Source organism: Manacus vitellinus, unplaced genomic scaffold (assembly GCF_001715985.3).
Source record: "Manacus vitellinus isolate BGI_N305 unplaced genomic scaffold, ASM171598v3 scaffold_9_pilon, whole genome shotgun sequence".
Taxonomy (NCBI): Eukaryota; Metazoa; Chordata; class Aves; order Passeriformes; family Pipridae; genus Manacus; species Manacus vitellinus.
The window spans coordinates 19883425-19910773 of NW_021940917.1; the positions used below are offsets into that span (position 1 = coordinate 19883425).

Genomic DNA, 27349 nt, shown 5'->3' on the forward strand with positions numbered 1-27349 from the left:
TTTGAGTAAAGAATTTCTGCCCAACACCTAGTCTCAGTCTCTCCTCCTTTGCTTTAAAATTGTTTGCCCTTGCCCTATCCCTTTTTGCCTGTGTAAAAAGTCACTCTCCCTTTATAAGACCCCTTCAGGTAGTGAAAGGCCACAATGAGGTCTCCCCAGAGCCTTCTCTTCTCTTCCTGGAGGCTGAACAACCTCAGCTCTTTCAGCCTGTCATTGTAGGAGAGGTGCTCCTCATATTTGTGTCCCTCCTCTGGACCCACTTCAACAGGTCCATGTGTGTTCTGTGCTGAGGACCCCAGACCTGGACACAGTGCCCATCCTTGACCTGCTGGCCACTTCTCTTTTGATGCAGCCCAGGGTGCAGTTGGCCTTCTGGGCTGTGAGTGCATATTGCCAGCTTATGTCCAGCTTCTCAGCCATGAGAAACCCCAAGTCTTTCCTTGCAGGGCTGCTCTCCGTGACTTTCTCCTCCAGAATGTGTTCTTATCTGGGGTTACCCTGACCCAGGTGCACTACCTTACACCTGGACTTGATAAGCTTCATGAGGTTCTTGTGGGCCAACTTCTCAAGTTTGTCCAGGTCCCTCTGGATGGCATCCCTTCCTTATGTTGTGTCAGCTGCACTGCTCTTGATCTCACAGGCTGTGTCACTGATGAAGATGTTAAAGGGAACTGGTCCTGAGACGGAGCCCTGAGGGACACTGGTTGTTGCCAGCCTCCACGTGGACATAGAGCCATGGACCACAACTCTCTGGCTGCATCCATCCAGCCAATTCCTTATCCATGGAATAGTTGATGCCTTAAATCCGTGTGTCACCAGTTTGGAGATAAGGATGTCATGTGGGACTGCATCAAAAGCCTTTACAGAAGTCTAGGTAGATGATGTCTCTTGGTCTCCCCTTGTCAGTCGTTGCTGTCACTCCATTGAAGGCCACTAGGTTGTTCAGCAGTTCTGCTTAACTCTGCTTTGGAAAATAAAAAAGAAAACAGCAATTCTGGTTAAATATGCTTTACCCAAGGGTTCTGCACGTTTTGTCTGAATAAAAAGATTCCAGATGTTTTGTCTGGGATCCAGTCCTTGGCTCTTGAATGGCAGCAGTTTCACAGAATCATGAGCACTTCAACAGTTTGCTAATTCTTTCTGGGATTGTTGACCCGTCGAATAGGTCCTCAGTCTCTGACATAAGTAGCCCTTTATTTTCTCGTACTTTGATGTTTTCAAATACAAAACCAGTTGCTTTTCTGATTATGTACATAGTTGTAGTTTTGGTGAAACAACGCTGTGACCTTCATAAAGTGGATCTGTTTTGTTGTCACTTGTGGGGGTAGCAGGGAGAGGTATACCATTTGTCACTCTGCTGTGGAAGGGTTGTGAATAATGCCCCAGAGGAAGGAAGCCTAAAGGCATACTGAAAGTGAGAGCAGTACAGGCAGTGTCAGGAATGCAGCAAATAATTCTCTTCAATCAGGAAGAACTCGAGGGAACAAACTTTTTCAAGTTCCCTGGATATCTTTATTTGTTTTGTAATAGTTTTTCTCCTCCCTTTTTTTGGCTTATTGTTGTTTCCAAGGGCTGAAAACTGGTTATGCTCAAAACGTGTTTGTAAGAGATGTTTGCAGGTGTAATGAACTGGATGTCTACAACCACTGCACATGTTTTTCTCTCTTAGCAGCAAGGTGTTGGCAGGCCAAGTGTATACCATGCAGTGGTGGTCATATTTCTGGAATTCTTTGCCTGGGGACTCTTGACAACTCCAATGCTAACAGTAAGTATCATTCATCAACTGTTATCTTGGCAGTAATGACAAATGTTAGTTTCCTAATTCCTAGGGGTTTGGGTTTTAATTTGTTTTGCGTTTCCTGCCTATCTCATTACCTGAATTCCAGAAGTCGTATCATTCAGCACTATGCAGTAGTTAATATACTACAGCTGAGATCTGGACTGCTGAAAGACTGAAAGGTAATAGAAAATAAATTAGCAATATGCTGTACTGCTCTTTTACTTGTCTTTTAGAGTAACATCAGTTTAGTTTGTTGACGGAAGTATCTCTGGAAATTCTGGTTTTTTAAGACTTCGTAGTTCAATTCATCTTCCAGTTGTGACGACTGAATAAACTGTGTTCACTGTTGTGGTCTGGCTGTGTTACCAGCAAGTAACTGAAAGTAAAATGTAAAGGCATTCATGTAAGACATGGATTTCATAAGCATTTAGTCTGTTCTGGAATTATGTTGTTTGCCAGATAAACACATAATTTGTGTTTGGTGATAGGATATGAACCATTTCATCTGAAGACATGGATCTCATTCATTGAAATGGGGCCTGCCAGAGAGAAGCTATCAAAAGTCTATTAGTCCAGGTTTTCATCAGTTAATATCTGAGAGCACTTTGAACACATGACGAGCAAAGTTTTGTGGGATTGAAAGAGTTAATTATTTTTCTTCCCCAAACTTCGGATAAAATAATCTGCATAACTCTTGAAGTGTGTTTGTCTAACCTTCCTAAAGACAATCACTGAACATAGCTTGATAATAAAAAAGTCCATATAAAACAGTTAACCCCTTTCTGTAAAGCAGGTGTCTCATTAATGACCATCCTGTCATGATGTCCTGCCAGTGTCAAAATATGGGCAAGCTTACTGGGTGGTCTTTCTTATTTCTTTTTTATTTTTTTCCTTTGCTTTTTTTCTTAACCAAAGTGCTTGACTTCAACTTGCCCAAGCCTGACACTTCTTGTTTTTTGTGGTTCTGTCATGATTCTCCAGGTCATTGTCAACGTTCAATCTTATTAAAATGTTGTGTATTATGAAAATAAATTGCATGTATTCTAAAGTAGCTGAGATTATTTAAAGTTAATTTTTTAAATTGCTTTTTCACTTCTTTTGGCATCTGTCAGCAAAGCTATACTGTTTGTTACATGACACTGTATTTGGAGAAGAAAAGATTTAAAGTGTTTGTAAAGCACACAAAGGCTTTTTTGGCCACAGGCTGCCCAAAGTTTGTGCTCATTACTTTTATTTATGTACTTGTATGCCAATGTTAGTAAATCACCATAAGCAATATTAATCACTTACTGACATGTTCTGTCTTCAATATGATTTTTTTTAATATGTATCTATTGGTAGAACTTGAGTAAAGCAGTTCCCTCTACCAGCTTGTCAACTTTCATTTCTCTAATCTATAAAGTTACAGAAATTAATCTCAAAAACTTGAACCAATATCAGCAGTGGTTGCCTCCCAGGAAAAAACCCTGGAAAACGCTTCACAGAAAGATAATTAGATTAGGAAACTCTGAGTTTCCTGCTCTCTTTTTTTTTTTTTTTTTAACTTAGAAGACATCTGCTTTTGGATCTCTAATTTGAACCCTGACTTTTTTCTTCCATTCATATAATCAGATCAGTGATCTTAACAGGTGAAAAATTGTTTTAAATATCTAACCAAATGATGACACCAGAAGGGAAAAGGGGTATAAATGAGAAGAATTATCCGACCAGTAGTTAATATGAGAACCACCACCTTTATTAAACGTATGATTTGAGAATCCCAGTCATCCTTGAAAAATGATGCTGACACTTTTCAGTGGCACTGCAGTATTCTGTTTCTTCAGACTAATGGCTTTCTCAGTATGCATATAAATAATTTCTGTAGTTGGTGGCACTACCTCTAAATAAAGAGCAAACGAATTTGAATTTTGTCTGCATACTTGCTTTGATCACTTCAATAACTTTTTTTAATCGACCCTGTAGCACCTGTGAGGCCCCTTAACTCTCTTGCATATTTATGGTAAATCTGTTTAGCGTAGATTAACGTTCTTGCCCCTGAATTAAGACTGCTGGTAAAGCACCTTAAATGAATTTGTAGCTGTATTTAAACACTCAGAACTCTTGCTAGTATTTATAAGTATCTACTTGTTCATCAGTTGTGAATATATAACTCTTTTTTCCTCATCAGTGTAAGGTAGACAAATCTCATTTTCACTCCTAAACATTGACAATGTTTGAGTCAACCTTTTGAAGGAATTAGCTAGATCGAAAATTTTGTAGTTTTTACTGCACAGAGATGCTTTTTGCTCACATTGATCCTCTTTTTTTATTTTAATAATTTCTTATGAAGACAAATAGGAAGTATAATTTTTTCTGGGATTTTTTTTTTTTTAGTTTTTATTTTGCATAAGATAAAAGTTCACATAGAGCTATCCTGTTTTACAAATCAAATTTAAACTTGGAATCAACTTTATTCTGTCTCTCCTGATTCAAATAATGTTTTTTTTTCCTGTCAGGTCTTACATGAAACATTTCCCCATCATACATTTTTAATGAATGGTCTTATTCAAGGTTTTAAGGTAAGATCTTTTTAAAACCTTTGACCTAAATATTGTGTGTGTTCTTGTATTTTACTTGTCTCACCTGAATTCTCCATAAGAACTTACAAAACAAAACAAACTTACAAAATGGCTTTCTCAGTATGCATATAAATGATTTTTGTAGTTGGAGGCACTTACTTTATAAGGGTTTGGCAGAACAGGGATTTAGTGCAGTAGTCTGTACCCTTATGTTAAACTTGAGAGTGACTGTATTTGAATAACAGAGGTATGCTAAAGTTAGCTGGAGTAGACTTCCAGTGTACAGAACCATGCATTTACTGAGGTTTGGACTTACAGCAGAGTTGGATTGATGAGTGAACAAAATACTAATTTGGAGGAAAATGTTCTTCTAAGCTAAAGTTCTGCACTTAACAAGCTTAAGAAATCCTTTACTTATTTTAATTCTGTGTAACACAGAACAGATTTGAGATGAAGGCCTAGACTCTAGGTCTTCATGAAATGCTGAAAAATCTAGTACTTGATCCTTCATCAGTGGTCCTGTACATCTAACTCTGACCTTTGCCAGTGGAATATCATAATGGTGTCCCATAATCTCAAGTTGCCAAGCTTGCTCAAGTGATCCTTGTAGTTCTTGCAGTGTACAGATGTACTGTACATGATGAATACTTGATATAAAGCAATAAGTGTTATCTTAAATTTGTTTCAGAGAACAGTTAGCATTACCCAAAACTGTCTCTTAGAACAATCCAAAAGACCCTTCAGTTAGAGAGGAACTTGGATTTGAAATCTAGCACGAAGTCTCTTGATAGAAGAGTGGAACTAGACTGTATTTTGGAGATTTTAAAGAAGGTTTTTCAATCTGTGATACTTCTATATTGAATTAAATGCATCTTGAAAAAACATATGCTGTTTCTTTTTTTCTTTTTTTAAATTCACTGGGGTTTAATAGATTTGAAACATAAAACATCAGAATCACAGAAAACTAGATTGTAGAAAAAATTGTGTACATTTTCAGTTATCGACAACTTTGTGTTTAAATTTCGAATCAATTTTAAATTTTAGTCTTTCCTTATATGGTGGTTAAAGTGGGCCTGGGAAATGTATGTATAGACATAATAATTGTTTTTCTTCTGTCCCAGGGTTTTTTGTCCTTTCTCAGTGCTCCTCTAATAGGTGCTCTCTCGGATGCATGGGGGAGGAAATCTTTTCTTCTTCTTACGGTTTTCTTCACCTGTGTCCCAATTCCACTAATGCGAATAAGCCCATGGTAAGTGGTACAGACTTGTCAGTAGAGCAGAGGAGTAGTTTGGATAGATGGGAAAGGGACAATAAGACAGGAAAGCAGCTTTCTTTTCAAGATATGACTGTATTATTCTGGAACTTTTCTGTTTAAGAGGTGTTAAAACTGAGTTTCTTAGAAGTGGAAATAATGAAATGTGATTTAGTAACTGTATTCACACAAGTAAAACAGTACTTGAAAGGATTTGATAGTCCTGTCTAACTCAGTTTTAAGCTCAGCTGCCGGTTTGTTCCCCTTGATGACTGACAGTAATAAACATGTTTTTAAATCTAAATGAACCTTAGCATTGATTTGCCACAGAAAAGTATAATTGCTGCAAATGAGATCTTCTATCTCTTTGATTAGGACTTTGTTTCAAAGTCAATACCCCTCAGTTAAAACTTCAGTTTCATTTACATTAATTGTGAAACTTGTGAGATTACAAAAGAACTTCATGTGCATGGAATGCATTCAGAGTTTATGGTAGTTTATTCCTTAACTGACTGAGAAAATTAGTTCTAAAATAGTTTGTTTTTCTGAACTTAAACTTGAGAGTGTAAAAATCCCTTCATGTCCTACAGGGGCCACTTCTTTTAGGCTGATGTAAACAGGGGAACATAAAAAATTGAGATGCTGTTTTCCAATATTTAAGTGAGATTGCACAAACATTCATCTCCACGAAAGCTCTATTTTAGTTCTCGAGGAACACTTCTCTTAAGCTTAAATGCAAACTTGCTTATTAGTAAGATAAAAAGCAAGAAATCTTAGCTTAAACTTTCTGATTGTTGCTCTTAAATTTTTAGGTGGTACTTTGCAATGATTTCGGTATCTGGAATCTTTTCTGTTACCTTTTCCGTAATATTTGCCTACGTAGCTGATGTAACACAGGAACATGAAAGGACAACAGCCTATGGACTGGTAAGATATGCTAAACTTTGAAAAAAGGGTCAGATTATGACCTCCCTGTTGAACTGGTGTTTTGATGCACAGATTGTTTTCTGGTTGCGGTGGTTTGAGACCCCTCAAAAATCCAATTTCCAAGTTCAAACCCCCCTCTCACAATTTACTTCAGTGTGAGGGGTTTTCAGACAAAACACAACTACTCAGCATTAGGGGAAGGGGAAAATACTTACAAGGTTTATTTACATACATATATATAGGTAACAACTTAACTGTCTCTTCTACGATGAAATAATATATTTACATTAGATTAAATTTCTCTTTTTCTTCAACAAGAGTCCAGGAAGAAAAAAGTCCTTTTGTCACTTTTCAAGTCACAGTTCCTTCAAATTAATTTCTGTGTATTGGTTAATGTCCTTTATTTTTAAGGCAGCAGATTTGAGTATTGTAGTCAGAATTTTTCTGTTCTTGCTTTGTGAAAATCCCAATCCCTCGAGCCCGAGCCTTCAGGGTACTTCCTTAGAGACTTTCACTTCTCCTCCTCTCCGGTGCTGCTGCATTTAGGAGCTCCCTTCAAATAGAAGTCCACCTCTCTTTCCAAAAGACGGTCTCTGAAAGGGGTTTTGGGGAGATCTAATTCAATCTTGCCCCCAAAACACTCTTCATTGAGTTTCCTCTGCTCTGTTGCCAGCTCTCCCTCCTTGCAGGACATCTCTGTGTCTCTCTCAGCCGGCTCTGTGCCATCTCTGCTGCTTGTTATCTCTTGGCTCTCAGCCACAGCTCTCCACTCAGCGCTGCCTCTGCCGCTGCTTTTCTATCTTCTGCTGCCCACTCACAGCAAGGAAATTTCCTCCAGTTCTCAGCTACAGTACTTGGCCCAGTTCAATACTGTTCCAAGCTCCTGCAGCCCCCAGACAGGGGGCTGGGGACTTTGGCCTCCAGCGGGGCTCGCTGGCCCCTCTCTCCTCGTGGCTCAGGCCATGGCTGCCTCCTTTTTCAACTACCTCAACTTCCTTCTCTTCCGGCCTGGGCCATGTGTTGATTTTTAGAAGTGAAATGTAGCTTCTGATTGGCCCTGGCACACCAGGAACACCACCCCCTGGGGTTAACCACTTCTCTAACTCCAGGGGAAAACATTTTTTATCCCAGGACACTGGTTAATGTGAAGCGGTTGGTAAAGGAATGAACCATGCCTCAAGACACAGAGTTCAGGCAATGAACAGCGTGCTGGGCGCTCATAGGAACACCATAACAATTTGACACTTCACCTGCAGAGAGGTCATGTGTAACAACACACCTCTTAACTTCCACAAGCAAAACATGCAGTGTTGTTAAAGGCAGTGCAGGTTATTTAATACTTCATCCAGCAATACCTTTATCATATGGAAATTACACTTTTAGTTCATGTGGCTTCTTTTTAATAGACTGTCTTTTTTCTATAGTCAAACCAGGTAGGAAGGATGAAAAGGCATAATGCAGCATTCGTAGTAACTTAGTCATGTCCTTTCTTAATTAGCAAAAGATGAGGAAAATGGTTCAGTTAGTACAAACTAGTCCTTTCAGTAATATAATTCCTACTTAGTTTGCTTTCCTAGTATTTATGTTGGTTTAGGGTTTGGAGATCTGTTGGTAGATGCACTTAGCCTTTGAACATTTTTTATCCCTTTATCTTCTGTGCATCTGTTTTCACTATGCAGATATTCATTGAATTCATTTTTGGCTGATTATATGCTACTTTGGGCTATTAAGGGTTCCCTTTATTTTTAGCCTTATGAATATATGATTACTGAGATGGTCATTTAGCAGTTAAGAAAATAAAGGACTTAGTTCTCTTGGACTTGTCTGTGTTGTTACAGCAGAGCACAAAACAGATTTAAAAGTTCTGAAATTCTGACTTTATTTCTACTGCATATAAAGAGGGCCATAGGTATATTTGGAGCATATATTTGCCTGCATTCAAGCAGTTTTTCTTGACAGAAACAACTTTATCTAAAATTCTATGAAGTGATTGACAAAAGTGCAGTTGCTTTAACGAGGTCTGTTTCTGTTTGTTGTACCTTTTCCTTATTTTTTTTCCCCTAAATTGGTATAAACCTAAATTTCTAGCTTGTGTTCTTATTCTGTAAAATAGTTATGGTTTAATTTTGGGGACTGTAAAAGAGCAACAAAAAAAACCCCAACCCCAACAACAAAACAGCTGCTATTTAACCTTTTTCTGGTTATTTTTGTAGTGAAATTTAGTTACAGCACTTGATTTTTCATCGTATTCTGCTGTATGTGAGTATAGTATGCGATCTGTTAGTAGCTGCATGTCACTACAGCACAGTATGATACAACACAGTCTTGTTGAAGTTCTTGTCAGAACTGTTGTCATAGCTAATGATTTCCTAGTTTGCTGTGCTATCCAGTGGTAACTACATATTTAAAATGCAAACTGTTAACAAAGGCATTATATATTATATTACTCTGTGTATTACCCAGGAGTGCTGACAGCTAGGTTCACTTAGGCAGGCATTTAAATACGCTGACAGCTTTTTCAGTGACATCACTTCAAATTCATAAGTAGGAAACAAAAAATTATTTTAGTCTATCTGAAAGTCAGAGCCATTTTCTTTTGAGCCAGACCCGCTCTTTGACTGCAAATCCTGTCTGGTGTGGTGTGCTGTTGAGGAGGTTGGACCCATACTTACTGTCATAAGTGGTGGGTGTTATTTTTTGGGGGTTTTGTTTGTTTGGTGGGTTTTTTGGTTTTTTGTTTTGTTTTGTTTTTAAAACTTGGATTTTTACCAGTGTATTTTTTTTTTAAAGCCTGGGTAGGGGTGAACTTGTGAACTGCTCTTTTGCACAGGTGTCTGCCACTTTTGCAGCAAGTTTGGTGACTAGTCCTGCCATTGGAGCATACCTGTCTGCCAGCTATGGAGACAGCCTTGTTGTACTAATGGCCACGTTGGTGGCAGCTGTGGACATCTGCTTCATCCTGCTAGCTGTGCCAGAATCTCTGCCAGAAAAAATGAGACCTGGTTCATGGGGATCTTCTATATCGTGGGAGCAGGCAGATCCTTTTGCAGTAAGATGCGCTTCAATAAGTAATTATTAAATATTTGATGATTAATAAAGAGTAGTTTTTAATTGCATTTTGTAATCATGAGAAATCTTTAATCTTCTCTGTAGCTCGACTACTCATTATACAATAATCTTGCTTCTCTGTTCTTGCCCAACAAGATCTAGATGCATTTAAAAACCAAAATCAAGCCAAACTTTGTGGATTAAATAATTTTTTATTTGAAAATAATGTTTCATGTGAAAGCCCAAGGGAGAATGTTGTACTTTTGTCACTTAGGTACTCTATTTTATTGTAAGAGAAATGCTTAATTCTTACACCACAAAAGTCAATATTTTAAGATTTTCCATATTCACTTTATGTTTGTACTTTTGGCAGTATCTCTCCTGATTTCCAGTTTTGGTTACATGTGATTTCTTTTTAATACAGAATGGATCTACAAAGCCCGATTTTTCTACAGGCTTATATAGAAAAGGCTAAAATTTGTCGTCCAATCTTTGTAGTAACTTGTTCATTTGTTCAACTTGTGTTTGTGTTACACCTTGATATCTTAAAAGAGGAAAGAGTGTTCTTCATGAGATGCATCCTGCTGGGAGCTGGTTGTGAATATTGAGAGATGAATGGCATGCTTGAAAGACTGCAGTTACAGAATTTCTTTTCCACAATGTATTTGTTCCTCAAATTAATTATATCATGGGTGAACAAGTAAAAGAACTGTACATGGAAAAATGCTCTAATAATTTTTGAAAAGAAACAGTTGTAAAGAGGCTATATTATTTGCTAACATCTTTCAAAACAGATTATTATGGAGATCGATTAGAAGATGTTGTGCATTTCCCTAAATAGTATATGATGCTGTTTTCAGGGAATAATTGTAAATTTGGCACTGAACAATAGCTTCAAAAATCTAGTGGAAGCTTTGCAGAAGAATCAGTTACCACAAACCTTACTTAATGAGGTTGTTTGTAACTTGACATTCACCTTAACAGTTTCCATGTGTGATTTTTTTTTTTTTTGGTACAGTAAAATGGATGGGTAAATGCATGGGTAAAAATGGATTTAAAAAAAATTTACCTTCTGCTTACTTTATACTTTCCTTAGACTTTGTATAAATGTTGCAATCCTTGCTTTGTTACTTTGTTTTACAGTCTCTGAGAAAGGTTAGAAAAGATTCTACGGTTCTCCGGATCTGCATTACAGTGTTTCTCTCCTATCTGCCCGAGGCTGGCCAGTATTCCAGTTTTTTTCTGTACTTGAGACAGGTAAATATTGGTGTCTTCACATCTTAGTAAGGATGTTTAAATAAGTATTGCCTGAGACTTGTTTCTTGTTGAAGACTTTTCTCAGAAACCTGCTTTCTGGCAAAATGCAGCTTTAAAACTGCAGGCAGGGTACTTTGTTAAGCAAAGAACTGAATAACACTTGACTCCCGATGATAAACCCTACAATAGCTTAAATATGTGTTAACCTTAAGCAGACCTTTGTTTCCCATTCAGTGCAGCAGTTTCTGGGTCTTGAGGTGAGATCCTGCCTTGTGAAGAGCTGTTGTGTTTATGGGAGGGAGAGAGCGCTCTAGTTTCCGGGTACATGACTTCCTCTGTCTCCTATTTTAGGGCATTTTTTTATTTCTATGTTTTTCTTGGCAAGCAGTCAAGGATTATTCTCGAAAGTGGACACTTCCTCTATGGATTTAGAGTATAAGCAGGGATCAGTGTTTTCTTTGAATAAGATATCTCTCTGCTAGTGGTTGTCCTGGTTTGTGTTTGGCATTTGTTTTTTATGCATTTTCTGCTTCTCTGCAGGTTATAGGTTTTGGATCGGCCAGCATTGCAGCATTTATAGCTGTGGTAGGCATTTTGTCCATAATAGCTCAGGTAAGCTTTGTTCTTTACAGTGCTTTATTAACCAGTAGAAACAATATTCAGGCAGACACTCCTTTAAGCTCGTCTATAAAATTTTTACATGCTCTAATGTGCCAGTGTATCTTGCACTCACTAAAGGTTATATTCATTATATATTATGTGTAAATTTCCTTCCTTATGAGCTTTTGTTAGAAACAAAATGAAAATAAAATTTGCTGGAAATCTGACTTAAAATTATTTAAATGATACAGGAAGTTGGTTTCTTAATACAAGGCTTTCTGAAAGGGAAATGAATTATTTTAAGCAAAAGTCATGCTACTTGCAGCTATTCAATTAGCTCATGTTATCAAACTTGCATACAAACAATGCCAATATTGGCCTGGTCTGTCCAGAGTTACTTAATCTCAACTTGGAGGCTGAGGTGTGGTTGCTATCATACAGCAAGCTGGTTTTTGAACAGGTCCTTTGGATCTTTTGGAAATCAGAGTTTTTATGATATGATCTTTGGTATCTTTATGGGTACAGTCTGTCTTCCTGTTGTGATAACAAGAAGAGGAATGGCACCTACAGCATGTTGTAACCTTGCTGCCATCTTTAGCAGAGTGAAGGTCTTACTGTTTTGATGTAAACAACACATTCATCAGTGTTTACCAGTTTTACTGGCATCAGTTGTGGCCTTCATTATCAATTCAAGTCATTATATTAATCCTTGGTTTGTAGTTTGTTCTGGTGCTGTTACTTGCACTGACATTTGCCAGTCATACTTTATGCAGATGGGTGTTTTGGCTAAAAATCTCTCGAATTGCTGCCCTTCTGGCTTATAATTTTCGGTGTTAAAATGGGGAAACTCTCTATATTTTTGAACTCTTTGAAGAGTGCAGCTTGTTGAAATAATCTTTGCTTCATAAATACTCATTCGTGTTGGCATGTTGGATATATCCAGAAAGAACTGAACACATGTAGATAGAATTATTGTGGTTTTGCTGTTTAGCATTCCAACTTGCTTTGTCTAAGAGTGAGAATCAAGAAAGCTAGGAAGAGAAACAAGACAAGAGAGGAAGTGTGCTCTTCTCTCAAGTCCTTCTGGTTCCTCTTCTCTGTCTTTTTACTGATGCATTGTTGAGTTTCTCATGTTAAATTAAAATGTGTGCTCTGTTAACTGAGTCACGTTGTCCGTATGGACTTGCTTTACTGGGAACAGACAACTTCTTGCCATGACTGTGTTGCTGTTGTACCTGAATTGAGACCTCCTTCCCCCTCAGCAGTAACACTTCTAACAGATGAGAAGCACTGTTCTTCCCTTAGGAATAGCTTCCATGGGTGAATAAAAAGGTCGTATCAGCGCTGTAAAGAGTCAGCAGAAAATATAATTGGTGATGCCTAGGAATTGGCCTTAGCCAGATTTCAGTGCATGTGATGAACTTGAGAAAGCAGCAGGATTTCCTTGTTAGTTTTAGTTTTAAATTTGTATGATAATTCACCTGACCTAAAAAGTTTAATTTTTTTCTGAGCTAACAGTCTTTTTTTTTCTCTACTGTTTGTAAATATCGGTAAATTCAACTCATGTCCAACCTCTACTATCTTAACTTGGTACCAGCTTTTGTTTCATGGAGCTTTCTAGTGTGTAATGAAGCAGGATTGTAGAGGTGGAAATGAAAGCCAGTTTACAGTAGAAATAGACACTGAGATCTAATAACCTTAAAAAAGGCAGTACATATGCTTCCTGATGTCCTGAAGTAGTAACCCCTTAAGAGTTAAGAATATTTGTACATGATTATTGATATGACTCATCTGTGTTTTGGACTTAATACAAGGGCAATAAGAGCACAAATAGCATGAATTTTGTCACCAGTTGAAAGGTCTTCTGAATTACTTTGTGTGGCAGAAATTACTTTAACAATCTGGCTTTTTAAAACAACTTTTGAGTGAACCGATTTCTCTTGCAGACTGTGTTTCTCAGTATCTTGATGAGGTCCATAGGGAACAAAAACACAGTTCTCCTTGGCCTTGGCTTTCAGATCCTTCAGCTGACTTGGTATGGTTTTGGATCTCAGTCTTGGTAAGTTCACATTTTCATGGGTACGTGCCTGTTAAGGAACAGAAAGTTTTTTTCCCCCAGAAATGCTACAATTTAATTCTGTTGTCCTGAGTATTTAAAAGTTCTGTGGACTAAGTGTTCTCATTTTCATTACACTACCAAAATTTGGTCTATATTTTGCATATGTAGGAGTGATAGAATTTTCCATATATGTGGTGTACTAACAGCCCTTTTTGAAAAGGGAGTCTTTGCACCACTTTGGTTCACTGAGTGTTATATCTAAGGATGTGGTTAAAGCTTTTCCTAAAAGCCAATTAGTAACATGTTCTCTCTTGTCATTCCACTAGGTCCTGGACCTATTCTTTTTTCTGTTTTTCTAACGTGCCCTCTTTACTATAATTATGTTTGGTCTTGAAAATTATCTAGAGCTTCTTTTGTAGGAGAAACTGTCTGTAAGTAAGGACAGCTAGAACCATAAGCTAGAACAGCTTCTTCTTTACCAAGTTTGTCCTACTGACAGTGATGAATGCTGTTTCTTTATCAGAGCACTTCCTGTAAGTTATAGGAGTCTCACTGGGACACCCTTGGAAGTTGTTCCTTTGTGCAGCATTTGGAGAGGGAAAGCTCACTTCACTCTCATTTCCCTCTTTTGCTCTACTGTAATAGCTAGTGCAGAAGCAAATCCAGTGGTCTTCTGTTCTAATAAGTTCAGGATAATTCATGGGAGGGGAGCAGGAAGAGGGTTCTAACCAGATAATTTCCAGTCTTTAGGTATTTTAATAAGAGTATTTTGAAATAGCATTAATCTTTAAATAAGGGTGCCTTTGTGGTCCTTCTGGGGTGTGGGGAGTAATTACAGTCTCATTTTTAATTCAAATTATGTGCTTAACACAGGATGATGTGGGCAGCAGGATCTATAGCAGCGATGTCAAGCATTACATTCCCAGCAATCAGTGCTCTGGTTTCACGAAATGCAGAGGCAGATCAGCAGGGTGAGTGTTGAATGAATTCCTGTTTAGGCATCATACTGCATTTTCTGTCTAGAAAGCAGTAGAGTTATCTAGGTGTACTCTCAGTTATCTTGGTGAGTAATATTTTTACTTGGTAGTAGTTGTAGAAGTCTGCCAAGCTATGTAGAGAGGAATTTTTGCATTGCAAAGTACATAGTTCGTGTCTGACCAGCTATTTTTTTAGCTTCCTTTAAAAGTACTACAAAAGCAACAAAAACTTTTCTCTTTTTTTATCTTTCCTTTTTTATTAAAAGGAATGTTCTCTAAGTAGACAGTGAGGGTTACTGTAACAATACTGCCTTTTTAATAGAAACTAAAAGTGCATTTTACCAGATTAAAATAAGTGTATGCAAGAAGCTTCATTCTTTGTGGAAAAGTTGTCCCTGTTTAATATAATACTTTGGATTTTCAAGGAATACAAAAGGAAGCCAAAGTAACTAGTTGATCTGAGAAGACAGAAAATGTATTGATGTGAAGAGGAATGTACAGTCAGAAATAACTCCTCACTTAAAATAAAATGAAGTTGTCACTGGTGTAAAATAACTAAATTTAGTGTTATCTTAAAAAAATATCCTGTATATGTACCTTGTAAGTATCAATCTTGCTTTAACATTGTACAACGTGAAGCTAGGTACGTGCAGTTAGTATGAGTGGTACCAAGTAGGTGCTGTTCCAGGAGGCAGATTTCTGTTGAGTTTGAAGGTGCAAAAGACAGTATTTACATGGATTTTTTCAATTATTCTCCTCTCCCCCATTTTTTTTTTCTAATAGAGACATCTGAAAGCTTTTTGAAGACTTGTTTTCTATTTGTATCAGGAAAGGAATAGTTCAGTTTAGCTGTCACAAGCCACTGAACCTTCATTTTACAGAGGGAACTGGTGTTAATAGCTCAGGCTTTCAGTGGTTCCAAGAGTGATGTTTTGCCACCTAGTGGCGTGAAGGTTTTAAACTTACATGTCAGCCTACGAAGTAAAAACTTGGAGAGCTATCATTTTGGCATGTTTTCTGTGCTTCTATTTTACAAGTTACTGCCTTAAGAAGGCAGCAGATAACACAGAATATTAATATAGTAAAAAATAGCACTTTGTAGTATCTCAATATGTAAGATCATCAGAAAAGTTTTTGCACCGTTGTCAAAATTGCTTAAGTTGAAACAGAAATACACCTATAGCACTTTGATTAATCAAGCTGCTAAAAAAATCCAGTGCAAAACTGCAGCCAGTCAAGTATTGTGAATTTACTGCAGTACACTTGAATTTACTGCCCCAAATAAGTTATGTGGTACTTAAATAAATCCTGGTCATGGTTTGTGCATATTTTGTCAATCATGATCCTTTAAAGGTAGATGCATTACTCTAAATTTCACTTGAAAGTAAATTGAATGGGTACCACACTCGAGCTCTGCTGTCATCATTGGAGGCTTTGGGTGAGGGTGGATGAACTCTAATATAAAATAAAACCTGTACCTAAATTTCATCTCTCTTATTGCTTCCAGTAGCCTGCAAGTTAAGTGACAGAACTATGGTTATGCAGAGGATTATTTTAATCCAACAGAGTTGTCTTCCATGTATTTCTTTAGATCTTGGAATATAGAAGTAATTATGAAATGAACTTTTTTGGAACAGTCATTAGAATGCAGTCAAAGCTCTTGGCTCTGAGTGTTTCTTTCTGGATTAAAAAAAATATAAAATCCTACTCCATTTTTTATAAATTTTTAGGTGTTGTCCAAGGAATAATAACTGGAGTAAGAGGACTGTGCAATGGCCTGGGACCAGCACTGTATGGCTTTATTTTCTTTCTCTTTCACGTGGAACTCAATGAGTTACTACCTGATCATACTTCTGGGAAAAAAGCAATGCAAGTTCCCAGTGACAAGGTAAGTTCAAAATTTGGTGTGCAGTTTGCAGCATATAACTCATGAGGGTAGGAATCTGTCTTTTTTGGTTGATTTAAAATCTTAGTGTCTTATTCTTTAACTACTTCATTCTCACCTCTCAGCTTTATTAGACTGTTAAGATAGCTCATAATTTAAATCTGATAGTAAATATTTAGATTTACAGTAGTAGCAGGAATGGTTTCAGTATTATAGCAGAATACTTTAACTTCTTTAGATGTAAATGTACTGGAGGTAAAAAAGTTGGAGTGAGGTTGTATCATTATAATTATCCACAGGAAGCCCTTACAGCAAACAGTGCAGTCATGAGCTGTGTTTGGAGAGTGATAATAACACTTGGCAATGCAATGAGCAAGGACTACTTTTCAAGGATTCTTACCCATAATACTGAAATATTCAAAAGCTGCTCAGATAAATTAGCAAATGAGGGTATTAATTTATGGAAGTTTCTTATATCTTTAAGTACTTGTGTGCATAGCACCTGTTGAAGATTTAAGTAATACCATTAATATGTTCTTTACATGTAGAGACCATCAACTGAAAATTCAGGCCTCTGATTGTAACAGCAGTTGAAGGAAGGGAAATATCCTGCCACTGTATGCTTAACTGCAGCTACTTTCCTCCTTCATATCAGAGTGGCTTCCTACATTTCATTTAGTAGAGTAAAAGTAGACTGGTTTGACAAATTTCATCTTCTGATTTTTATTTAATTGACTCGGTAGCAGAAAAGTTGTTTAAGATTAAAAAAAAAAAAAGCTGGATTGCTGGCACTTCCTTTTGTAGAAGTTTGTCATCAACCTTGACTGATTTAAAATTTGTCTTACAACCTTTCTGGTGTTTGTTTTTAATTGTGGTTATGAAATGTGGATAAATTGTGGTTTAAATTTTAAAGTAAACTGCATTGAAGCGGGAGAGAATAAGTCCAAATATCACATTATCGTACATGCCCACAGCCTTTCTCTGTGGTGAGAATGGTCTGTAGTGTACAGCCTGCTGTTGCTTTCCTCACTCATGTATTAGTTTTTGGGGATGCTTGTTTGTTTGGATAACTTGATTCTAAAGTATGTCAGCCACGGAAAAGTGAAGTTAAGAATCTATTGAGTATTTGTACTTCTGGATGTTGAAACCTTATTCTGCTAATCTTCAGAGAAGTCTTGCTGATTTAACAGGCAATTTGCCTGAAGTAAAAAGAAATTACAAAGAAGCATCAATCAGCTTCTGTTTCATCTGCTAGACAATCCTATTGTCAATTGATAGTTTTGTGTGTTTCTGGTTTTTAGATCAGTGTGGCAGATCGTTTGAGGAATTCATGGGGATCGTAGGTGCAGAAAATTTGTGTTGCAATGCATATATGAAGCTGTTTGCAAAAGCTTCACAGTTACCATAAATACATTGCCCATGATCTCCTGCCTTAGTGGTGCAATTCATAATGCAGAACTCAATGTCTGAAGCTTCATGGAATTCTTTAATGTGCTTGTTTTGCCGCAGAGAGCCATCGTTCCTGGTCCACCCTTCCTGGTTGGAGCGTGCATTGTTCTTCTGGCTTTCCTGGTCGCCTTATTCATTCCTGAGAACAGCAAAGCTGGCAGTACCAAAAAACACAGCAACAGCATTGGCAGCAGCCTGAGCAGCAACCCAGACCAAAGTAATGGAGAGGACATTGAACCACTGCTGCAAGATAGCAGTGTGTGAAGGCTGAACTTTGGAGGGGACTGTGGAACAAATTCATGTGCTGAATTGCAGCCCTGGGTGGGAGATACAGAGTGTCTGTGCTCTGAGGGGAAGACAGCTGTGTACAGGAGAAGGTCATGTGCCATATGACACTTGAGGTCGATGTCATACTTGCAGGAGGGGTTTTTTGGGATGGCAGGTCACAACTTGGTGTGATTCTACTGAGTATCGGACTGCAAACACTGTGTCAAACTGTGGTGTTGGGGAGAAACCCGAACATGCAGAGATAATGGAATTTTTTTAACAGTTTGAATGTTCAATTCCCAAAGTTGCATCATAATGCAAAATAAATAGGTTTGAGCCAGAATAGTTTCTGCCATCACTATTAAAGTTTTGTTTTGCATTTCTTATGCCTTTTGTCTGCATCTATGCCACATGTAGTCTTCATGGTATAGGAGGGACTGATCTCCATGTAGTTCTGGTATCTGAAATAATGGTTATCAGTAACATTCTCTAATGTTACTTACTAACAAGAAGTCCAGTAGTTACCAGAAGGCAGTGATAAAACTGAGATGACAGAATCCTGAGTGTGTGTGATCACACATGACAATCGTTACCCATAAATGAGGATCATATGGAAGTCTTAAACCCGCATTCCAGAATACTCAGTTCTGAGCAGTTAAAGCAAATCCAGATGGCACCAGAGAGCCAGGTCACATTAATGCTTTACTTATAAAAAATAAGATTTTAATTTTAAAATGAGCAGTGTCAGAAAAATGGACACTCCTGACTTCTGAGTGGGAGCCAGAGTGGTTTACGCCAAGAAATATGTGTATTTATTGCATTTTGTCACTTTATCTGCCATATGAAGTAATCTTTCTTATTAATTCCTTTCACCCCTGCCTTAACTGCTACTTAGGGTTCAGTTATTAATCATATTTAGCCTTCATATAACTGTCTTACCTGCTGAATATCATGGGTATATTCATATCAAATTTCCTTTCTAAATGATGCTTTAAAGGAGTTATGGATGGTTACAAATATGCTAATTTTTAGAGACATTTTATGAAGAATACACAGATTTATATGAATTTTGCTGCAGTGTAAATGGACTATTAAACCCAACTTTAATGAAGTACTCCTGTGAATGTTTTATATGTATGCAATATATGTAGATATTTCTAAGGAGTTTCAAATTTTTACACATGAGGTGCTGTGTAAATCATGTATTTATAAATGTAATGAGGGTACAGACAGATATACAGTTTTTTAAAAGGATTGTGTATTGACTGGACAAATTTTAAAAAATATATATTTTGAAACTTGTTCCACACTGAGCACAGACAACAAACCTTTTGTACTATGTGGTTTGGTTTTTAAGTTAATAAGCTTCCTAATGCATAATAAATCTACATTTTAAGCTTTCTAGGTTTCATAAGTGCCTGTTCTTCCAAGTTCACCGTTGTACCTTTGCTGCTTCAGAACAGAAGTGGGTTAATGCTGGTGCTGGGTGACAGTACCTGAGTTCCTGCTCTTTTGTGTTGTGTCTGTGTCATCAAGCCTGGTGAAAAGTGTGCTTTGCTTAGAAGTTCCTTTGGTGTCTGACATGGTGTCCACTGGGGTAGAGAGGTGGAAAGAGTGAAAGGGAGTCAGTTAAACAAAAAAAAGAGTAATTTATGATCCGAATAGTGCTACTGAATCAAGATGCTTTTTCTGATAAGGCTTAGGTGTGTTTATGGTTTTGTTTGGGGTTTTTTGTTTTTTGTTTGTTTGTTGTTTTTTTTTTTTAATTTCTTGTAGTTCAAGCCTGGGCTTTTATGCTGGATATTTTATTTTTGCTGCAGGGCAGACTGCAGTTAGGTAGGTTTTGCATGATCCCAGTACAGAGTGTCCTAAACTTGATATGGAACTTAAGAGATCATACAGTATGTTAATGTTAAAAATAGCAGGTGTCAAAATTAATGCTGCTAATAGTATTCCAGCAGTAGATCACACTTTTAGAGTAGAATCTCAGAGTCACAGAGTGGTTGGAGGCACCTTTAAAGGTCATGGAACAGGGGCATCTTTCACTAGAGCAGCTTGCTCAAAGCCACCCTGTCCAACCTGCTCTTGAACACTTCAAGGGATGGACCATCCGCAACTTCCCTGGGCAACCTCTTACCACCTTTAAAATGAAATTTTTCTTCCTTATGTCCAATCTAAACTTACCCTTTTGGTTCAAAACTGTTTCCCTTTGTCCTGTCACTACATGCCCTGGTGAAATGCCTCCTCCTTTCTTACAAGCCCTCTTTATATATAGGAGGGCTCACCCAGTGTGCTAAAAGAGCAAATGATAAAGGTGAAAAAAAGTGAACTACAGATTAGATAAACAATTAAAACATATTTTTATTAGTGGTACAAAATATTTTGCTGTTCTCAGTATAAAATTAATAAATAAGTGATGCTCTGGAATAATGCTTCATTATTTTTGGAAATTTTGGTTTGACACTGTGGTACAGAGATTCAAAGATTGGGTTCTAGTTTCAGTTTATTTTGATACTTGATTTTAATGTCTGTCACTTGAGAAAGATACCTCACAAAGATATATAGATCCAAATGGGAGAAATGTGTTGCTAGCTATGCCCACTAAGTCAGGACTCTCGTTTTTCAATCCTGTCCTCTAACTTTGCAATCTGTGTTAATATTCAGCTAATATTTCCATCTTCCATCTTCAGTTGTTCTTGCAAACTAACTAAAGGTCTTGAATTTTTGTGTTGTTAACAAATGGATTGGAAACCCACCTAAACTCTTCCTTTGGAAGATTTTTTTTTCCAACAGGTTAGGAAGTTACTTTCCCAGTTCAAGTTGTACAGAGATTTTATGGGTGACACCTTTACTTACATCTTTTTTTGCAACACAGTTGCACGACAAGGGAAACATTTTCAAACCTGTTTTCAAAATACCCTCTCTGTGCAACAGCTTTCTTTTAAAAAGAAAAATTTTCTTTCTCATATTTAAAACGTCATCTTTATCTTGAAGAGACATGTGAAATGATTTCATTTTTCCAAAATATTAGCATAGTACTGACAGGCCCTTTTCATCAAAGAAAAGGTCAGGAAATTTGGAACAATTGCTTGTCTTTCTGTGAAAGAAAAATGTGAGTTTGACAGCATTTTTAAGCACTTTGCCATGATATAACCAGTGAACCTCTGAGGTACAAAAGACATTCATGATGACTCCCAATCTGTTTCCAAAGTATTGTAAAGATTCCAAGATTAAAAGGTCTTGTTGTTACAAAATTAACCGCATTGATGACATCCTGTAGCACTTTTTGTGCTTCTGAGTCCAATTTATTTGCTGCACTGGCTTGCCCATGAGACATCCAGTGACTGAATTTCACTATTGCTGTAACCTTCTCCTGTGCTCCTTTTTTTTTTAATTCCATTCAAAGCAGCCACTTCATCAGTGATTACACTTGTATATTTTTTTCATAATTTTTAATAAGTGGTTTACTATTCAGAAGCTGTCTTTCCCACAACATCTTTTCTTTAATGATTAACAAAATCACTCTTTATCTGCTTCATCATTTAAAAAACTGAGACAGGTTAGGAACACCTGTAGGTTCAGACCTCCCACAACCCATAACTTGTTCCGATATTTTTTTCTTCAAACCTTCAGCAGTGTTTTCTGTGAAATTTTGTAAGCACCGGGTTGAGCATCACATGACTTTTAAACATCACTGATAAAACTCTTAAAGATTTTTCTTCATATCCTGGATGACTGATTTTAAATGCCCTGCTAATCCTTATGTCTTCTTACTGTTGTTAGCTAAGACCTAAAGGCACAACGTACGCTCAAGTGGAGGTTCGTGGTTAGCAACAGTGCTAATGTAGATGTTTCATTAGTATTAACTTCAACCTGCAGGGCTGGGCTTTTTTTGAGGGTCAGTTTAGTTTTGACTAGGTAATACAATCCATGGACCACTTAAGTGGGCACATGTAGATGTCAGTATGTCACAAATACACTGAAAGGGCGAGTGAGGATGTCACTGTCAACCCCCCTCTGTGTTGTGGAGCACCCAGAGACCCCAAGGATACCTTGTGTACTGCCTATGTCTGGTGCACAGACCAAGTGAGAGTCCCAGTGTCAAGGCATGGTAAAAATTAGTAAAGTTTGATTCCTTTCTTACTGTTTTTAGATTAAAAATAAACAGTAGTTCTGATATTGTGTTCGTGCGCCCCAGTGGATTGCCTTGGTATTATGGTAACTTAAAGCTGAATGGGTTGGATTTTGCAAAGTTGTGTGGGGTAACACGTGCTAAATCAATGCTCTGTGAAATGCTTTGGTTGAATGTTGCCCTTTAAACTTTACTGAGTTCCTTTATTTTCTAAAGTTTACCAGTAAAATGTGTTATTTGACCTGCTGAGAAACATGTGCACATCATCTGCCACACACTCTCTCAAGGTCTAAAAAGGTCTGAAGGCCCTTTCAGTAAATCCGTTGGGCAGATTTTTGGAGCCTTTTGTACTTTTAATGTAAAACCCCTTCTGTGAGCTCACAGTGTGAACCTGGAGTCTTACACCAGTGCTCCAGAGCATATTTTATTGTAATGTAAGAACAAGCAGTAATTACAGTTAAGGCAGTGCCTCACTTCCTCAGGATGATTAAGGGCTTGCTTCTCTAGGGCAGCTGCTGGTCTTCATTTGTGCTGAGGTGTGCTTCTGATCCAGAGAAACAAAGGCCTAGTTCTGATGAAATTTACCTTTTGCCTTTATTTATTTATTTATTATTATTATTATTATTATTATTATTTTTATTTTTTTCAGGAGAAATCAAGGATAGTCTTGCTCCCCCAAAAGTAGGGCAAGAGAGGAGGGATAACAGTTGAAAGATCCAGAAAATAATACTTAGGAAACTTGCTTCCTTTTCTGCTGTTGTCAGAGATTTTGCTCTGCTGTGTACATGCATTTATCACGAAAATATGATGTTACTGTACTTTGATTATAACATACTAGAAGATAAGTCCTATGATAAATAAACCTATGATTTAGGTTGGACAAGTGTGTTAACCAATCTGTTATCTATACTGGCATTAAGATTTCTTTTACCAAGAAGAGAATTTGATTTTAAAAGTTTTTTTAAAAATTCTGCAAAAACTTTCAAGTTGTGGTCCAAAAGCTCTCACTTACAGAATCTTCCAAGCTCAGTTGGCTACACTTAGACACTTCCTGGTCAATCTGAAAAATGTGGGGAATGAAGAAGAGTAGATAAGCAGAATAGCCTGAGGAAAATGAGCTTGATTTCTAGTTCTCTGTTTAGTGGCATGCTGTCTCACGTGTTGCATTTCAGGAGTGTGGTGGTGAGATTAGGAGTAGAAGGTAAAGTCTTGAATCCCACGTGTTTAAAGATAGAAATTAAATCAGTTTTTTATTTTCGAGGCAATTTCTCTTGAATAAGCGTTGCAGAAAAGAAGGTACTATTTGTCTTCTCTCATTACTGTTAGTCTTGCTCTGTTTCCCAGAAGAACACTGCAATAAAAGGATGGAAGATGCTGGGCAAGGTTCAAGATACACTCCCAGGCCTAGCATTGCTACTCTGCTGCCCTTGCAACCTGTCTGGTTTGTGTTGGTATAAAGATGCCTTTATGTATTGCATTTTCAGCACTAGCACCTTAGAGTGAGTGTGTTAAAATCCTTCCTTAATTTGAAAGTAAGTGCTGGATCACTTGCTGAATCCCTGAGAAGTGTAGAGCTGTTTAATGTACGTGCAATGGGGCTGCATTAGGTGTTAACAATTTAAAAGTCAGAATATTTTTTTATAGCCCTTGTTTTTTTTGGCAGGAAACAATGGCCACTTCTGATTGCATACTCCAATGAGAATTTAGGCTTATGGACCTCAGAAAGTTGCTCGTATCTGAAATGTCCCTTAACTGCTGTCTGATGTATCCCTTAATGTTTATGTATCAATATAATTGTGTGAGAAACAGGCTGTAAGGAAAACCGTGCTGCTAACTCTGCACCATCTGAACAAAGGCAAAAAGCTGCTCAGCAGGACCTTGCTTAATGATGATGCAATAAAAAGTGATGGCAAACAACAGGCAAGCAACATCAGCCATGACAAATGACTTTTCTACACATGCGGAAAGTGTTGCTCTTGAAAACTTTGCTGTGGTTGTATTTTGTCCAGAAAATTTGTTTTATAGGTTTACAGGCAACTATTTTTCTTTCCCTTCTCCTCCACCCAGTTTTGATGAAGAGTATTTTTAAGCATATTTTACACTTTGCAGAAAAATACTGCAGCTTTTTCTGAAAGTGATTGTAAGACCCCAGCCATGGAGCCACACGCTCAGGCAGGGATTTTACTTTTAAAAATGTACAAGACGCCAAAAGTTCTCCCACCAAACCTTTGCAGAGCCTTCGGTTCTTTGACGCCTTGGAACAGCGTCGAGAGGGAACGCTGCACACATGTTCTCAGGAGATGCTTTTACTGGTGAAATATGGCAGAAAATAAGGATCTTGGTGAAAGCTTAAAAGGGTAACATGCAATCAAAACAAAGCACTTCACAAAGCACTGGCACAGCACATGCTAACCCACACAACTTAGCAAAACCCAGCCACTGGTTGCAAGCTACCCACGATATTAAGTAGAGGGTAAAGAAAGAAAGAGATTAAGGGAAGGTAAAGGAGTAAAGATAGAGAAGAAGAGAGAGTAAGAAGAGAGGACAATAAGAGGAAAAATAGATTATCAAATAAAAACCACCGAAGAGTCCTGTGGAAGTCCAGCTTTGCATGGCAGAGGTAGGTCCTAGGAAAGAGAGAGCGAGCCTACAGAGGCTCACAGTGATGAAACCTCTTTTGTTAGAGAAACTTAATCACATATGGAGGTGTCTATGGCACACAGATAAAGCTTTTGACAACTTGACATCTTTTCTCAGAGAGAGGTGATTCAAACATCCTCTGAAAATCAGTGAAAGAGAAAAAAAACCATGACAAAATTGTTCTAGTAACAGACTGAAGTGTTAAGCACTGAAGGAAGAATGGAACATACAGGTCTAAGCATCCTTTCGTGTTGCCTAAAGCCCAAAGCAGTTTTTTTTCCTTGCTGTCTTATTTCTTTACGACTGCATAATAAACAAAAGGTATTTTTTCATTCTTGGCATAATCTGTAACTGGCTTATAAGTAGCTGAAACATCAAACCTCTGCAGGCTTGTCCAGCTGTCTAGCCCATACCCATTGTGCTCGTGATTAAATGCATTGGGAGTTTTAATTCAATACAGGTAGTGGTTCCAGAAAGTTTGAAACATGCATTTGAGTAGAATAGCAGACTATTTTAAATACAATATTTGAAGATACGTATAAAAGGTGTACATTTTATATTTTTGTTAACACTGTGACAGAAATAAAACTGAAAAGGAAGACTGAGAAATATAAATATTCACTAGGCTATGCCATTTCAAGCCAATTGCATTCTGCATATCCTTGTCAGGCACATGTTTTGACCTCAGGGAGAGGTTACAGGTCTCTGTGCAGTCCTTGGAGGAAAAAGAGGATTCAGAGCTGATAATTTGTGACTTTAACTGAGTGGTTAAGGGTTTAATCTTCCTTGACAACGGATTTCCATTTTTCCTCAAGAAGCAAACTTTCCCTGCCAGTGAGTTAGCTTTCATTTTTCAAACATGAAGGCACATTTGGGAAAATGCCTCGGGAAATGCAGATCACTGGAACCAAGCAATCCAAAATGAATCCAGATTTTTTTTTTATTTTTTTTTTTACTGCAAATCACATGAGAACAGAAGATGTGGCAAGACAAAGTGAAGAATTCAAATTTTTAGCGTTTTAGAATAATTCTGAAATTATTTATCTCTGTGTGTGAAATACATCAGCAGCACCACAGCTGCCCTTCTTGAAGGTGAAAGGAAATAAAAATATGATAAAGGTCAGACCTCTAGACAGCCTATTATGAGCAAAACACTTTCCTGGGGTAGAGCCTCACCCGGAGTGGACTGGTGCCACCTTGACATTACAGCATCTGTCAAAAGGAAAAACAACTCATGACTCCGGGTAATAACTGAAGGTAGTAAAAACAACTCATTTGCCCTATTTCTTCCATCTCTAGGGGGGAAAAAAACCATCAAGCTACCGTGTAGCAATAATATTAAGAGTTCTGCACAGTTGCCTCAAGCAGCTGGTTGATGTCTTGGTCTTTTATTTTATTACAAAATACACAAAAGTAAAAGCTTATCTCTAAGTTTGTGGAAGGAGCCCAGGGCAAATATATTTGAATTTATTTGCTTTTATTCAGCATTAAACATAGTAATATTTGGAGAATGGACAATAAAAATGGAACAGGAAAGACACCATGTATGCTTTTTGAAGAATTTTTTAAAAATTTTCTTTTTAATTAGGATGTTTATTTTTCCTTAATTGCAAAGACTCCAAACTCAACCTGGGAGTTTCAGCTTGTGCTGTTATATTTCTAACACATTTACCAGAATTGCTGACCCACCTAAGGTACAAGGTAAGGTTATTAAAAGTGCATTTGAGATAGAATGGTATTACTGAAGACACAGATGGAAAGAAAACGGCATGACTTTATTAACTAACTGAATTTTCAAACCTGATAAAAACCTCATGAGGTGAGCAAGCTTTATCTGGATAAAGCTACACTGAGGATTAGTACTGGTGGCAAAAACTTTCATTAATATAATTTTGTTATAAAACGTTCTACTTGCAGCAAGACCCAGCTTTGAAATGAAGTATTTTTTGACATTCTATTGATCAATGATTTTGGCCAGGGTTACATCTGAGGTGCCCCTAGGTTTTTGAATTTAATCCCGTGAATCAAAAGCTAGCAGGAAAATCCGCACATTAAACTTGTTCTCTGAAAACTGAGGAACTTGACCTTCAAGGAGGAGAGTTCAGCCCCATCTCACAGGTCCGTTTTCCTGTGGTGTCCTGCTTGCCACTTTTCCAGCATTCATTCTCCGCCTCAGAGGAAAACTTACAGCTTCAGGTGCCTTGTTTTTACAGCTGGAAGGCTCCAGCTGTTGCGGTCTCAGGTGTCCGTTTTGCAACCGATTCCAGTCGGATACACTTCCTTAACCCCAGTGCTGCAAAAATGTCTTTTATTTATTTCTCCGTGCTCCAATATTGTTTTCTGCCTGAGCTGACAATTCTTTTCTGCCCCTGCGACTTCTGAGGAGTCTTTTTGCAGCGGTTGGTACGTGATATTTAGCAGCAAATAACCGTGCTTGAGTTGGAGTGCTCAGGTGCCTGTGGCCTGAAGAACACTGATTCAGAGGTTTCTGGTGTGGCTTTTGTCCTGCTCAAGAAAA

The 27349-nt window shown here is 37.6% G+C and overlaps 1 protein-coding gene across 1 annotated transcript; it reads left to right on the forward strand.

Annotated features, from left to right (window-relative positions):
• Window positions 1–1659: 1659 nt before the first annotated feature.
• On the forward strand, window positions 1660–19450 carry MFSD14B (major facilitator superfamily domain containing 14B). The gene is made up of 11 exons (XM_008925982.3): window positions 1660–1765; window positions 4276–4338; window positions 5460–5587; window positions 6403–6517; window positions 9348–9566; window positions 10709–10822; window positions 11363–11434; window positions 13369–13481; window positions 14355–14452; window positions 16189–16346; window positions 17853–19450. Exons 1-11 carry the CDS (start codon window positions 1757–1759, stop codon window positions 18054–18056), a joined length of 1293 nt encoding a protein of 430 aa, XP_008924230.1. The 5' UTR covers window positions 1660–1756; the 3' UTR covers window positions 18057–19450.
• The last annotated feature ends 7899 nt before the right edge of the window (window positions 19451–27349 follow it).